Source organism: Rana temporaria, chromosome 5 (assembly GCF_905171775.1).
Source record: "Rana temporaria chromosome 5, aRanTem1.1, whole genome shotgun sequence".
NCBI lineage: Eukaryota > Metazoa > Chordata > Amphibia > Anura > Ranidae > Rana > Rana temporaria.
This window is the reverse complement of record NC_053493.1, coordinates 95,003,368-95,017,154: the sequence shown is the minus strand read 5'-3', so window position 1 is coordinate 95,017,154 and position 13,787 is coordinate 95,003,368. Positions and strand designations below refer to the sequence as shown.

Sequence of the window (13,787 nt, the reverse complement as noted above, 5' to 3'; positions counted from 1 at the left end):
CTGTGTTACTATTGGAAATTTTGATGAGAATGGCAGATGGGGGTTGAATACAGTTATCACAATGTTCCCCACGATAGCCCCAACAGAGAAAGAGAGCTCCAGCGGGTCAGTTTAAGTCTAGAGGAAAACCTTGGGAGTTGGTTCACCCTTTGGTTTCTCCCCTCCTAGCTCAGGGAGAGAGACGAGTAGCAGAGCTTTAGGGAGTGAGTGGCCTTTTGCAGAAGATGCAAGCAGCCTCTGGCAGGGCCTAATATCAACTGTTTCTCACATTTTGCCTAAGAACTGGGTTGGGGTCTGCGACCCAGACAGAGCCATCTATTTGTTGAGGATTCTCAGTAAAAGAACATTAACCATATCCAGCATTGTGGTGCCTTTTGTTCATTTGTCATGCTGCTCTAAAGAGTGAAAGAGTGCTACCGGTGTCTCCTGGAATAGCAGACCTGGAAAAGGTAGGCCAGCGACTGGAACCCCTGGGAGTGAGGCCCCATACACACGAGAGGATTTATCGAGGATTTCAGCAGATTTCTATGCGATGGCGTGTACACACCATCGCATTGAAATCCGCGCTGAAATCCTCTGGCGATGACGTGTCGCGCCGTCGCCGTGATTATGGCGCGGCGACGGGCGCGACGCTGTCATATAAGGAATTCCACGCATGCGTCAAATCATTACGACGCGTGCGGGGATCCCTTTGGACGGATGGATCCGGTGAGTCTGTACTGACGAGCGGATCCATCCGTTGGGATGGACTTCAGCAGATGGATTTGTTGAGCATGTCAGCAAATATTCATCTGCTGGAAATCCATCCCAGGGGAGATTTATCCGCGGATAAATATCTGCCAGAGTGTACACACCATAGAATCTATCCGCTGAAACCCATTCGATGGGATTTATCTGCGGATAGATTCTATGGTGTGTACGGGGCCTAAGGGGATGAAGCTGTGCAGCCAGGAGAGTGGAAAGGGGGCCGGTCTCTGCCCACCACTCATACTTTGGGGAGAGTTGTGGGCAAAGCTTTCATATTGCCCTGAAGTTTACTTTATGTTGGGGTCGGCTTGTCTGCTCGCTTTGGATGCGCAAAGCAGCCTGTGACCTTCTAACAAGACAGCTGCCCCTCTATCTATCCGTTTGAACACGAATGTGCAGGGATTAAACCAATTTCACTGCAGGCTGCTGAAGACAGATTGCATACAGGGCTGCTTTGTACATAACTTTTTGCCAACCCTGTGATTCGTCCCACAGGAATCTACAAACAGCCCTAATTGCAAGTGTGAATGAGACCCAGTGCAGTCACCACATATAAGGACTAAGCAGCAAAATATAAAATTTTTGGTTTTGGGCTTACACACACTTCAGTATTTAACCACTTGGCACCCACGCTATAGCCGAATGACAGCTACAGCGCGGACCCCAATGTCGGGAGGACGTCAATAGACTTCCTCCCCTTTGCGCACTCCCCGGGCGCCCCTGCAGGGTGTGCGTGGTGTGCACTGTGATCACCCGAGTCACCAGTGCCGCCTTATCGGTGCCCATCAGTGCAGCCCATCAGTGCCCATCAGTGCAGCCTATCATTTAAAAAACAAAGTTATTTTTATTTATTTTTTAACAAACAATAAAAACCGCAGATCAAATACCACGAAAAGAAAGCTCTGTTTTCTATTATACAGGATGACTAAAATAAATTTGATATCTTATAATGGGAAAGGCATGAATACACCTGAAAAATGTAGTAAGCTGTATATGGAACTGGGGAGACTCAAATCCCATATTATATTTCTTCAAGAGACACACTTTAAAAAAACAAAAAATCCCAAAGTTGGGTAATTTCAGATATCCTACTGTGTATCATAGTCTATCACAAACATCAAATGCAAAGGGGATATTGATTATGTTATCAAGTCAGATACCATGGAAAGAAACAAAGACATTTATTGATGAGGAGGGACGATTGCTAATTGTCAAGGGTTTAATATATGATCAAAAAGTTACCTTGGTGAACATATATTTGCCCAATGAGCGTCAAGTAGCTGCCTTGGAGATGTATGCAGAGAGACTATACATCAAAATAAGGAGGGTATTCTGCTGATGGGGACAGATTTAAATATGGCATTAGACCCAACCTTAGACGTTTCAAAAGGAACATCCCACTTGTCGTATGTCAAATTGCGAAAAGCAAAAAGACTGCTCCAGGAGCTGCAAGTAAGGGATAGCTGGAAAACTTTCCATGTGCACGATAGAGATTATACTTTTTACTCGGCTCAACATAAAACATACTCCAGGATAGACTATATTTTTGTTTCTCAAAAGTATCCTGCAGTGTATAATGGAGACATCCATAGGATCATTTACGATATCGGACCACGCACCATCTAAGTATACTGTAGAATGGGGGGAACCCACTATTGGAGAGTGGCAGTGGAGGATTAATGAAACCTTGTTGAAAGAACCAGAGTGTGAGCAACGGATTGCACAGGAATTAGAAATGTTTTTTTTTTTCAATAAATAAACCAGGGGAAGTATCCCCAACATGCATATGGGAAACATATAAAGAGGTATATTGATATCAGTAGGAACACATAGAAAACGTCAACATGGGGCTTGATTAGAATCCCTGCTTGAGGAGATTAGGAGGTTAGAGATGCTGCATAAAAAATCACAGGCATGTCAGAGTGAGGAAGAACTAACTCGCCGGCGAGAGGCTTGTTAACAGATAAAGCTAAAGCATCAATGACCCGGTGTAGACAAGCTTTTTACGAATATGGAAATAAACCAAGTAGGATGTTGGCTAATTCGCTTTAAGAGACGAGGACACAAAACTATATTGAACGGGTTAAAACGCAGGGAGATGTTTTGGTAAATTTGTCACAGGAGATTGCGAAGGCTTTCCGAGACTACTATGTAGGCCTATATCAGCTGGGGGCTCAAGAGCAACCTCCCAGGGTATGTAATGGAGAGGAGATTAGGGAATACATAGCGGACTCGGAAATTCCTAGATTAACGGACAAAGAAGCAGAAGACATTGATGGCCCAATTACCATTAAGGAATTCTTAGATGCTTTTAAAACACTAAAGCCGGGTAAAGCCCCTGGCCCAGATGGGTTTACATTGTTATATTATAAAACTTTTGCTGAAAAATTAGCACCAAAGTTTGTGGAGGCTTTCAATTCGATACGAGAAGGGCATGCGATACCAGTAGAAACCTTGATGGCTCACATAGCAGTTATACCCAAGGAGGGGAAAGATCTGGCCCAATGCTCGAGCTATCGTCCAATTTCATTACTAAATGTGGACTTAAAGATCCTTACGAAAATACTCTCAACCAGACTATTGCCACACATGCGTATCAGGTAGAGTTTACCTCAGAAAGGGAAGGAAGGGAAAATACGCAAAGGGTCATAAGCGCTATACATTATGCCCAACATTATCAAAAACCCCTAGTGTTAATATCTACAGATGCAGAAAAAGCATTTGATAGGGTAGATTGGTCATGTTTGAAGGCAACTATGCAACATATAGGGCTGGGAAGGGGATGCAGAATTGGATCATGAGTTTGTTCTCCTTTCCAAAAGCTAGAGTCAGGGTAAATGAGGTGTTATCAGAGCCTTTCTCTATTTGTAATGGAACACGACAGGGAGGCCCATTGTCACCTATTATCTTTATCCTGACGCTGGAACCATTCTTAAAGACTATAAGGAGTAATGCAGATATTAAGGGTACTGAGTTAAATGGAAATGAGCACAAACTGGCCGCATTTGCGGATGACCTTATGTTCTTCATAACCCTCCCAGCACTATCCCTTCCGCCATTACTATCTGAGATAGGCAAATATGGGAGACTGTCCAACTTTAAAGTGAATTATAATAAATCAGAAGCAATGGGTGTGGAGATGAATACCACTTTGCAACTGCAGCTATCCACTTTTTTGCGTTCAGCTGGACAGACTCCCATATAGGATATCTGGGCACAAAAATACCAAGTAGACTAAATAGGATACTTGAACTCCCTTGGCACGACAGATTAAACTAGATCTACAGAAATGGGACAAGGAAGCGTTTACGTGGTTTAGCAGAATAAATATCATGAAAATGAATGTAATGCCGAGATTATTATACTTACTACAGACTCTGCCTATTAAAATCCCTTTGGGATATTTGAGAGATTTGAGAGCAAGTTTCGCAAAGTTTATATGGGCTGGAAAATCTGCCAGAATCCGTAGAGATATTCTGGTTTTACCAAAAGAAAAAGGAGGAGTGGGATTCCCAGACCCGGAGGGTTACTATGAGGCAATACATTTAACAAGGATGTTGGACTGGTGTACATCTCAAAAAGATAAACCATGGGCATACAAGGAACAAGCAATATCAGAGATACCCTTGGAGGCGTTAGCCTGGCTCACGAACACTGTTATACCACAGGCAGTGAAGCAACATCCAACGGTGGGTGCCACACTTAGATCGGTTAAAAAGACATTTAAAAAAGTTAAAATGTTGACCCTCCTGAGCCTGATGGCTCCAATTGTGGGTAACCCAGCGTTTGAACCCGGTCTAAGAGATAGAAAATTTAGGAATTTAAGATGACAGGGTAAATGTAGACTCATACATTTTACGGCAGATAATCAGGTGATGTCTGGTGAAGAGATTGAACATGAGTTCTGTGAAATCTTGGGCCCATTTAGGAGAATGCAGTTACATGCATTTCTTAGATCAATCTCCAAGCGAAGAGGAAGTTAGGGGTTACTCTCTCCGAACTACAAAAAAAACAAAATCTTTAGGTTTACACATAATAGCAACCAGATATCAAGAAGGTACTGTAGCTATAAGATCTTGAGTAAGTGGTATAGAACCCCAGAAGTATTGAATCGAATATACCCACAGGTGTCCAACCTTTGTTGGAGATGTCAAGGAAATGTTGGTACTATGATACACATTTTCTGGGAATGCCCGGAAATAAAAGATTTCTGGAAAAAAGTGAAACAGTGGAAGAAATAATAGGTGTGTCCCTTGGAGAAAATCCTGCAGCCTTCCTCTTGTTGGATATCCCTATTTCGATAAAAAAGAATAAAAATTCATTATTAAAACATTTGCTCACAACAGCAAAATTATGTATCCCAGCTCTTTGGAAAAGCAGTGCTCGTCCAACTAGAGCTCAATGGATGGCAAGAATAACAGAATTCCAACAACTGGAAAATCTCAGTATGAGTATGAAGGAACAGGAGGATAAATACCGGCTGATTTGGGATCCTTATGTTGCGTACAGGGAGAGAGGGGGGGTTGGGGGGGAGAAAGGGGAGCAACGGGAATTAATATAAATCTTAATTTTTATTTATTTTTTCTTTCTTTGGCTTTTCTTATCTCTTTACTGTTCTAGGATTAAAACCTGCATAGTCGGGTTTTTTTTATCCCCATCAGGGACGGGGATAATTAGGTTGGGTCTCAGGTGGATAGTAAGGACAAAGATAGAGTTTAAGAATAGTCCAAAACAAAATAGAGCTTTGAAGGTGATAAAGGAGGAATTTCGGACAGGAGCAGTTAAAAATTTGAGTTTTGGTTTGGTAAAAAGTGATTAAAGTGGAGGTTCACCCGGAAATATAAATTTTTAACATTAGATTCATGCTCATTTTGTCAAGGGGAATCGGGTATTTTTTTTTAAACGAAGCAGTACTTACCGTTTTAGAGAGCGATCTTCTCCGCCGCTTCCGGGTATGGGCTGCAGGACTGGGCGTTCCTATTTGATTGACAGTCTTCCGACAGGCTTCCGACGGTCGCATCTATCGCGTCACGATTTTCCGAAAGTAGCCGAACGTCGGTGCGCAGGCGCCGTATAGAGCCGCACCGACGTTCGGCTTCTTTCGGCTACTCGTGACGCGATAGATGCGACCGTCGGAAGCCTGTCGGAAGACTGTCAATCAAATAGGAACGCCCAGTCCCGAAGACCATACCCGGAAGCGGCGGAGAAGATTGCTCTCTAAAACAGTAAGTACTGCTTTGTTTTTAAAAAAACTACCCGATTCCCCTTGACAAAATGAGCATGAATCTAATGTTAAAAAAAAAATTCGGGTGAACTCCTGCTTTAAGGTAAAATAAAAGCACTTAAGAGCTAATTATGCAGAATTGTTACATAAGATGTTTTACCTGTAAAGTTGTAGTTTGAATATCTTCATAAAAGAAAAAAAGAAAGCTCTATTTATGGGAAAAAAATGATAAAATTTAATTTGGGTACAGTGTTGCATGACCGCGCAATTGTCATTCAAAGTGCAAAGCGCTGAACGCTGAAAATTGGTCTGGGCAGGAAGGGGGGTTTAAGTGCCCAGTAAGCAAGTGGTTAATAAAGCAATAGCAGCAATTAAAAAAAGAAAACCACATTTTTCTTTTTTGTAGCATATGCCTTTAGAACAGGCATTTTCTTATTTCTTATTAATGGATTGAAATGTATGTTTGTGTGTACACACTGCTGCCCATGGAAGTAATTGCAGTGACATTACCTGTTACTGTATAATTGTGAAAGTACAGCAAGTGACACATTAGAACGGTGGAGGTGTGGCTGGCTGTAACCTAGGTGCATGTGCTGCTCTGTTAGTGTGTGTATCTCAGTAGATGTTCTGAGCATGGAAACAGCCCTGACCAGTCTTCTTACAATTACTAGCTAAACTATGAGGCATGGCAGTGCAGTACGATCTGTCCCATTACTACCGGCAGACAGAGGGTGCACAGGACCTTTCCCCAACCCTGCAGTCATCTGAACTCCTGACACCCCAACAGACTCCTCAACGATGTACAGTGTCACCTGAAAGGTAAGGTGTGCGTATATAGTATGTTCTCTAATCAATTATTTCCCATCCGAATTTCTATAAAAACATATTGGTTTTACCGTTTCTAAACTCTGATCTTGGATTTGTGTGTGAGATAAATAAATATCTGGTTTCACAAAGTGGAATATTTGCCATATGTTATTATATTACAATATTCACTCTATTTTTTGTATTGATGTGTGTATTAGCCCCCGTTCACATTGACTTGTGGCTTTATAATCGTGCGACTTCATCTGAAATCGCATTTCAAAGCCCCATGTCAATGCGACTTCGGGTGCGACTTTGAAGACATCTGTGCAGTTTAATGTACAGATGTCATTTCAAGTTGCACTCGAAATGGCCAAAATTAGTGCATGTACTACATTTTCAAATCGACGCGGCATCGCAAAAATCAGCTTCGCACCGAGTGATTGCTGGCAATACAATCAGATGACAATCGCATGACAAGACGCTCCAATTTGAATGGCGGCAAAGGGGCTACAAGTAGGAGAAAAGGAAATGGGGAAAAAAAGGACTGTTGTCCATAAAGACCAAACTGAGTAGCAATTCACTTTTACTCATATTTTTTGTAATAGCCCCTCAAGACCTCATATATTATTTAATGAGTTCATAGCAACCTCTACTTAAAGTGGTTGTAAAGGTTTATTTATTTATTTTTTTAAATAATAAACATGCCATACTTACCTCCACTGTGCAGTTCGTTTGGCACAGAGTGGCCCCGATCCTGCTTGTTCTGGGGTCCCACGGCGGCTCTCGCAGCTCCTCCCCGCAATACCTAACCCCCTCTGGGAAGCTCTTTCCCAAGGGGGTTACCTTGCGGGTGCTCTCCTGTGCCATACAGTCGGTTTCCAAAGTCGAGGCCCCGCCCCTGGCAGCCGCATTATTGGATTTGATTGACAGCAGTGGGAGCCAATGGCTGCGCTGCTATCAATCTATCTAATCAGCGCAGAGACTTCGTGGAAAATAAGACACCGTGGATGCGCAGAGCAGATGAACTGGCTCAGGTAAGTAAAATGGGGGGGCTGGGGGGCCCGTGACAGCCATAGGATGCATTGAGGTGAAAAAACACAAACCTTTACAACCCCTTTAAACCTTTTTTTAAAATAAACTTGTTATATTTATCTTCTCTGTGCAGGGATTTTGCACAGAGCAGCCCTGATCCTCTTCTTCTTGGGTCCCCCGTCTGCACACCTTGCTCCTCCTTCTAGACCAGTGCCCCCAATAGCAAGCCACTTACTATGGGGGCACTGATGCGTACCCGCTCCCAATCCCCACTCTGTGCATCCATAAGACCTCCCCGCCCCCCTCTCTCTTTTTATTGGCTCAACGACTGTGATCGACAGCAGTGGGAACCAATGGTGTGAGGTGTTAGCCAATGAGGAGAGAAAGATCCGGTACAGCCGAGGCTCCTATGCACATCGCTGAATAGAGAGGGGGCTCAGGTGAGGATTGGGGGAATGTCGGTTGAGCAGCACACAGAAGGCTTTTCACCTTGGTGCATAGAATACATAAAGGTAAAAAACCTTCAGCCTTACAACCACTTTAATGTAAATTTGTGCATAGGAATAGGGGAATTACCTCTGTTAACTTATTTTTAATGGTGCATACTCCATGACTGTCTTCCTTCTCCTGGCTTTACTACCTGTAAAGCATGTAAGTAGGAATGAGTGTATATTATAAATGCAGTTTTAAGTCCTCTTTCGCACGACCGTTTACATGCAGTGACCAAATTACAGCGGCAAGAATCAGAAGATTCTTGGGGCTGGAACAGTGGCGGTGCATCCATAGAGGGTGCAGGAGCGTCGCCCCCTCTCTTCTGCACCACTCTATCTAATAGATAGATTAATGCATTGCATGAATCTATCTATTGTGGCCGCTGCCACCCCCTATTCAGGTGTCCGGCCCCTTGTCGGGCGCCGGGCATCTGAATTACAGCGGCCAAGGTTTTTTTTGGAAGCACCTGATTAGAGCCGTGGGCTTTAATAGGCGTCCAATCAAAGCAGAAGACGTGAAGAGGACAGTAGAAGAAGGCAACGAGGACTTGGAGGGAGCGTGGAGGACAGACGGAAGAGGGCAGTGTGCAGCACTAGGCTGTGGTCCACCTAGGTGTAGGAGAGAAGAAGGCAGTGTGCAACACTAGGCTGTGGTCCACCTAGGTGTAGGAGAGAAGAAGGCAGTGTGCAACACTAGGCTGTGGACCACCTGGGTGCAGAAGAAAAGAAGGCAGTGCGTGGCACCAGGCTGTGGACCAGCTGGGTGCAGGAGAGAAGAGGGCAGTGTGTGGCACTGGGCTGTGGACCACCTAGGTGTAGGAGAGAAGAAGACAGTGTGCATGTATTTTTCTTTCTCCGCAGGTGTTTTTTTTACCAATGTGAAGAGATTGTGACATCATCATCATGCCTCTACACCTCATCCAATCAGAGAAAGCCTTGCACTAATTGAACAAAAAAAAATAAAGACATTCTGTAAATGGTGGCAATGCCGAAGGAACAACCCAATATGGTTACAATGTAGAAGCACACTGGACCCAGAAGACTGCTGCTATTTTCAGCTTTTATGGGGATAGCTCAGGTATGAGACATGTACTTACATTGGTCCAAGCTGGGCCAATGTAACTATGCAAAAACATTCATACCTGAACTTCAGCTTTACACAAGACCTTATTCTAAAATGCTAAGTCCACTTATTTAATAGTGGATAATCCCCCCTCCAAAATTGGAAATCTCCATCTTTCACCTGTAGGAAAAAAAAACACCTGCAGAAAACGTTCAAGAATATACTTCCTGTAAACCCGGCTACTGCCCGTGACACCTAGATGACGGTAATCGACCCAGCTTTAATGTTTGTGCAAAAGGTACTTGCCAAAAAAGTAGCAACATTACATTATGCCTTTTCATTCCTTTTGTTTTGTTCTGTATCCGTTATGCATTTGTCTTTCCAGTTCAAAGCCACACTAAGCAATAACTAATCCAAGGATTAAAGTGTGTTTAATTTTTGTTGACACCATTAAAGCATATAGAATAGCTAAATCAATTATGACCACATATGTCTGCTTTGTTATGATTTAGGTGTGGAGAGAGATTAAACTGCCTTTGAACATGAGAGTTTTGAAATACACTCTTTAAAGCAAGAGATTAGTTTGCAGTTTAGTGCAATACACTTGAATGTCACTGTGAATGATTTATAAGTAAACCCAGCAGGCTCAGTTGTCACCCAACAAACCTGTGATTTGATACTATTGTAAAAAGGTTCAACAGTAGATATGAGAAGCGCTAACCACACAACCATTTCTTCACAAGCGTCTGGCTCAGGTTCTAAGCCTTGACCCTGCCTGACAACCTACTTCTTAAAATATGCTTTTCTAAAATAGATTGTTTTTGTATTAGATCAGAGTTCTAACAAGCAAAAGAAGGAAATACAGTATATATTTCATATTTACATAACACCAAAGTCACTGCTAGATCTGTTGTAATAAAATCTAATTCATTATTTCTCTTTTATATATGAACATGATAGGTATGTCTTTAGCATCTTAGTTCTTACCTATGACTTTATTCTTTTATTCTCTTCAAAACTCTCCCATTTTAGTACTGCAGTAACACAATTCTAATAAAACCAAACTGAAGTTCATTCATTCTGAAGCCAATAAAGATTTTAGTGACACTGCTCCATCCTGTCACCCCCTGAGTTCAATGAGGGATCCCTCCAAACTGAGACAGGTGGCATCATCGTGTGCAGTGAACAGTTGGAATCAGTAGAAGATCTTTCTGACACCAGATGATCATATCCTGGCTACAGCGTTAAAGGGGTTGCAAAAGCACAATTTTATTTATTTTTTTACTTTCATTCATTCTATGTATTAAGGTAAAAAACCTTGTGCATGCAGCAGCACCCCCAGCCCCCATAAAATGAACTTGAGCCCCATCTTGATCCATCAATGTGCACAAGAGCCTTGGCTCTCCTGGATCTCTCCCTGCTTATTGGCTGAGACAGCAGTGGTAGCCATTGGCTCCCGCTACTATCAATCACAGCCAGTGAGCCAATGAGGAGAGAGCGGGCCGAGTCGTGCTCCGTGTGTGAATGGACACACGGAGCAGCGGCTTGGGAGCAAGCCTGCTCGGGTGCCCCCATAGCAAGCAGCTTGCCACTAGGCAGGAAGGATGGTCCTTGAGAAGAGGAGGATCAGGGCTGCTCTGTGCAAAACCATTGCACAGAGCAGGTAAGTATGACATGTTTGTTATTAAAAAAAAAGAACCTTTACAATCATTTTAAATAGATTTATTTGTACTTACTGCCACCATAACCTTTACTTGCTTATAAAAATCAAATCTTCTGTTTCCTATATGTTGCATTCTGGGGTCAACCCCTACACAAATTATTTCTCAAAATGGTCTCATCTCCCACACAAATTGGGTGATATATACCTGTCTTACACATGTCTTTCAACAACCTTTATTATGAAAATCTGTCCCACTGTTGATCATTTGGCAGTTATTACTGATCATTGAACTCTGACTTCACCAGAGACCAGTGATATTCTTGAACTTTAGTCCAAATCCTATTTTCTGTACTAATTATATATAAAAAAGTAGATCTAAATTTAACACATATTTGGCTCAACTAAGCTATACCACCCATTATTGTCAGGTAATAATAATTATTTTAAAGTGTTAGTTCACCTTTACAGAAAAAAATGTAAAGGTCAACTAACACTGTACACCCTGCTCACTCCCCTTGGCCCCCCTGTACGTTCCTTCGTGGTTGATGACCTATCAGTGCCCATGCAGCCAGTCCAGCAGTTGGGGGACTTGAGACCACTGTTCTCCCTCTTCTCTGTACTGAAAACATACTAACGGAGATCCGAGCATGAGACAGGGAGAGAGGACACATGGGGGCCGCTTAGAACCACCCACTCACATCACAGCACCTGCACCACTGCTGCCCCTCCTACAGCGAGAGATCACACCAGCATCCTGGGGACAGGTGAGAAGGCTATTTATCTAAGCCACTAAGAGCAGGACACCAAGTGTACCCAATCCATACTGCATTCTATACCACACTTATTCCAGATCTAGACTGCACCTACAGTATACTAACCATATACCACATTCTACCAAACCTTTACTGCATTTGAACCACATCTACCTTGCACCTGTGCTGAGACTTTACAGTACTTATATTGGGCCAGATTCACAGTGAGAGTACGCCGGCGTATCTACTAATACGCCGGCCTACTTTCAAATTTGCCACGTCATATCTTTAGTTTGAATCCTCAAACCAAGATACGACGGCTTCTGGCTTCGATCCGACAGGCGTACGCCTTCGTACGCCTTCGTATCGTAGGTGCAATACTTCGGTGCCCGCTGGGTGGAGTTCGCGTCGTTTTTCGTGTCGGGTATGCTAATTAGCTTTTTACAGCGATCCACGAAGGTACGCGCGGCCGTCGCATTCTCTTACGTCGTCGCTAGTCGGCTTTTCCCGGCGTATAGTTAAACCTGCTATTCTGTGGCGTATAGATAGACTTGCCATGTTAAAGTATGGGCGTCGTTCCCGCGTCGAATTTTAATATTTTTTTTTTTTTGCGTAAGTCGTCCGTGAATAGTAAAGGACTTAACTCACGTCTCTGTTCAAATAATGGACGTCGGTGCGACGTTATTTCGTGCAAAGCACGGCGGGAATTTTCAAAACGCCGTGCTTAAATGAATCACGCCCCCTTCGCACCCAATTTGAAATACGTGCCGAGAAATACACTACGCTGCCGTAACTTATGGCGCAAAATCGTCCTGGATACGAAAATGCGCCAGGTAAGATACGGCGGCGTAGCGTATCTCTGATACGCTGCGCCTGGGCAAATGTATGAGAATCTGGCCCATTGTACCTATACTGCATGCGGGTTAACTGGGACTGTTGTTAAGTGCACCAATGCTTTTAAAGGGCTCCAACAATAGCAGAAGAATATCTCAAAGGATTGCCCTTCCCCTAATAATTCTGCAAGTCTCCTTTATTCCCAAAACTTCCATCCCCCTTTGGATAGTGCATACTCAGTTGGTCTAGGACTAGTATTGCCACCATAAAAATGCTCTCTGGTAGTATAGCAGTATATTTCCAGCACTGTAGATTAAACTTTTTAAACTATTGCTCACTGCTGCATTTGAGGTGGCCTTGCTACTGTTTTAGTATCCGCATCCAAATCGCATAAGTGTGAAGACAGCCGCTAATCTGGATGCCAAATGTCATCTTATGCCTATTTCTTACTGTTCATAACTTTGTATGCAAAATTGTGTCTCAGAGGGACTGAGGTTCTTTAGAAGGTTGAGACAAAAAACAGAGGACCCATCCTATGCAGGGGCTCTTATGAAGATAGCGCTACACATGGTTTTTGTAAAGGTGAACTAATATTTTAAAACCAGACAAATGTTGCCCCCATCCCCTCCCCCCATTCACACTTCTAAAAAGTCCCTTTAACACATTTTCATACTCTGCTGCATCCATCAACATGTGACCCTTTGCTAGTTCTGGCAATAAAAAGTGTTAGCCCTCTACAAGAGACTGGATCTTCCTTCAACCGGTCTTGTTGACACCCCTCTTTGTGACATCATTATGCCACTGAAATCTTCTGGGGCTTGAGAAAGCCCCACTGCTAAACAGACAATGGCAAATGTCCCCAACACTCAAAGAAGGACCCTCTAAATTGCCAGTATTTGAAGTATATGTGAAGTTTAGATTAGAGGTGAAAGGACTGCAGCAAGAGTGCAGATTTAAGTATTGAGAGCTGAATTGATCTTCATTTGAAAAATAATGATCATTATGGCAAAAAAATGTATCCCCACACCCACTAGTTCTAACCATTTGCCTATGAGCTCACTTTGTCTTTGCACTCACTTTACCATGTAGCTGAAGCGAACTATAATGCCGCGTACACACCATCACTTTATGTGATGAAAAAAAATGACGTTTTTAAAAACGTCACTTTAATTGA

The 13,787-nt window shown here is 43.0% G+C and overlaps 1 protein-coding gene across 1 annotated transcript in view; it reads left to right on the top strand.

Moving 5' to 3' along the window:
• Nucleotides 1–6,548: 6,548 nt before the first annotated feature.
• Nucleotides 6,549–13,787, top strand: part of C5H7orf31 (chromosome 5 C7orf31 homolog) — a 63,814-nt gene continuing 56,575 nt past the window's right edge. The window contains exon 1 of the mRNA XM_040352887.1: nt 6,549–6,790. Within this exon, the coding sequence (XP_040208821.1) occupies nt 6,657–6,790 (134 nt within the window). The 5' untranslated portion in view covers nt 6,549–6,656. The remainder of the gene's footprint in view (nt 6,791–13,787) is intronic.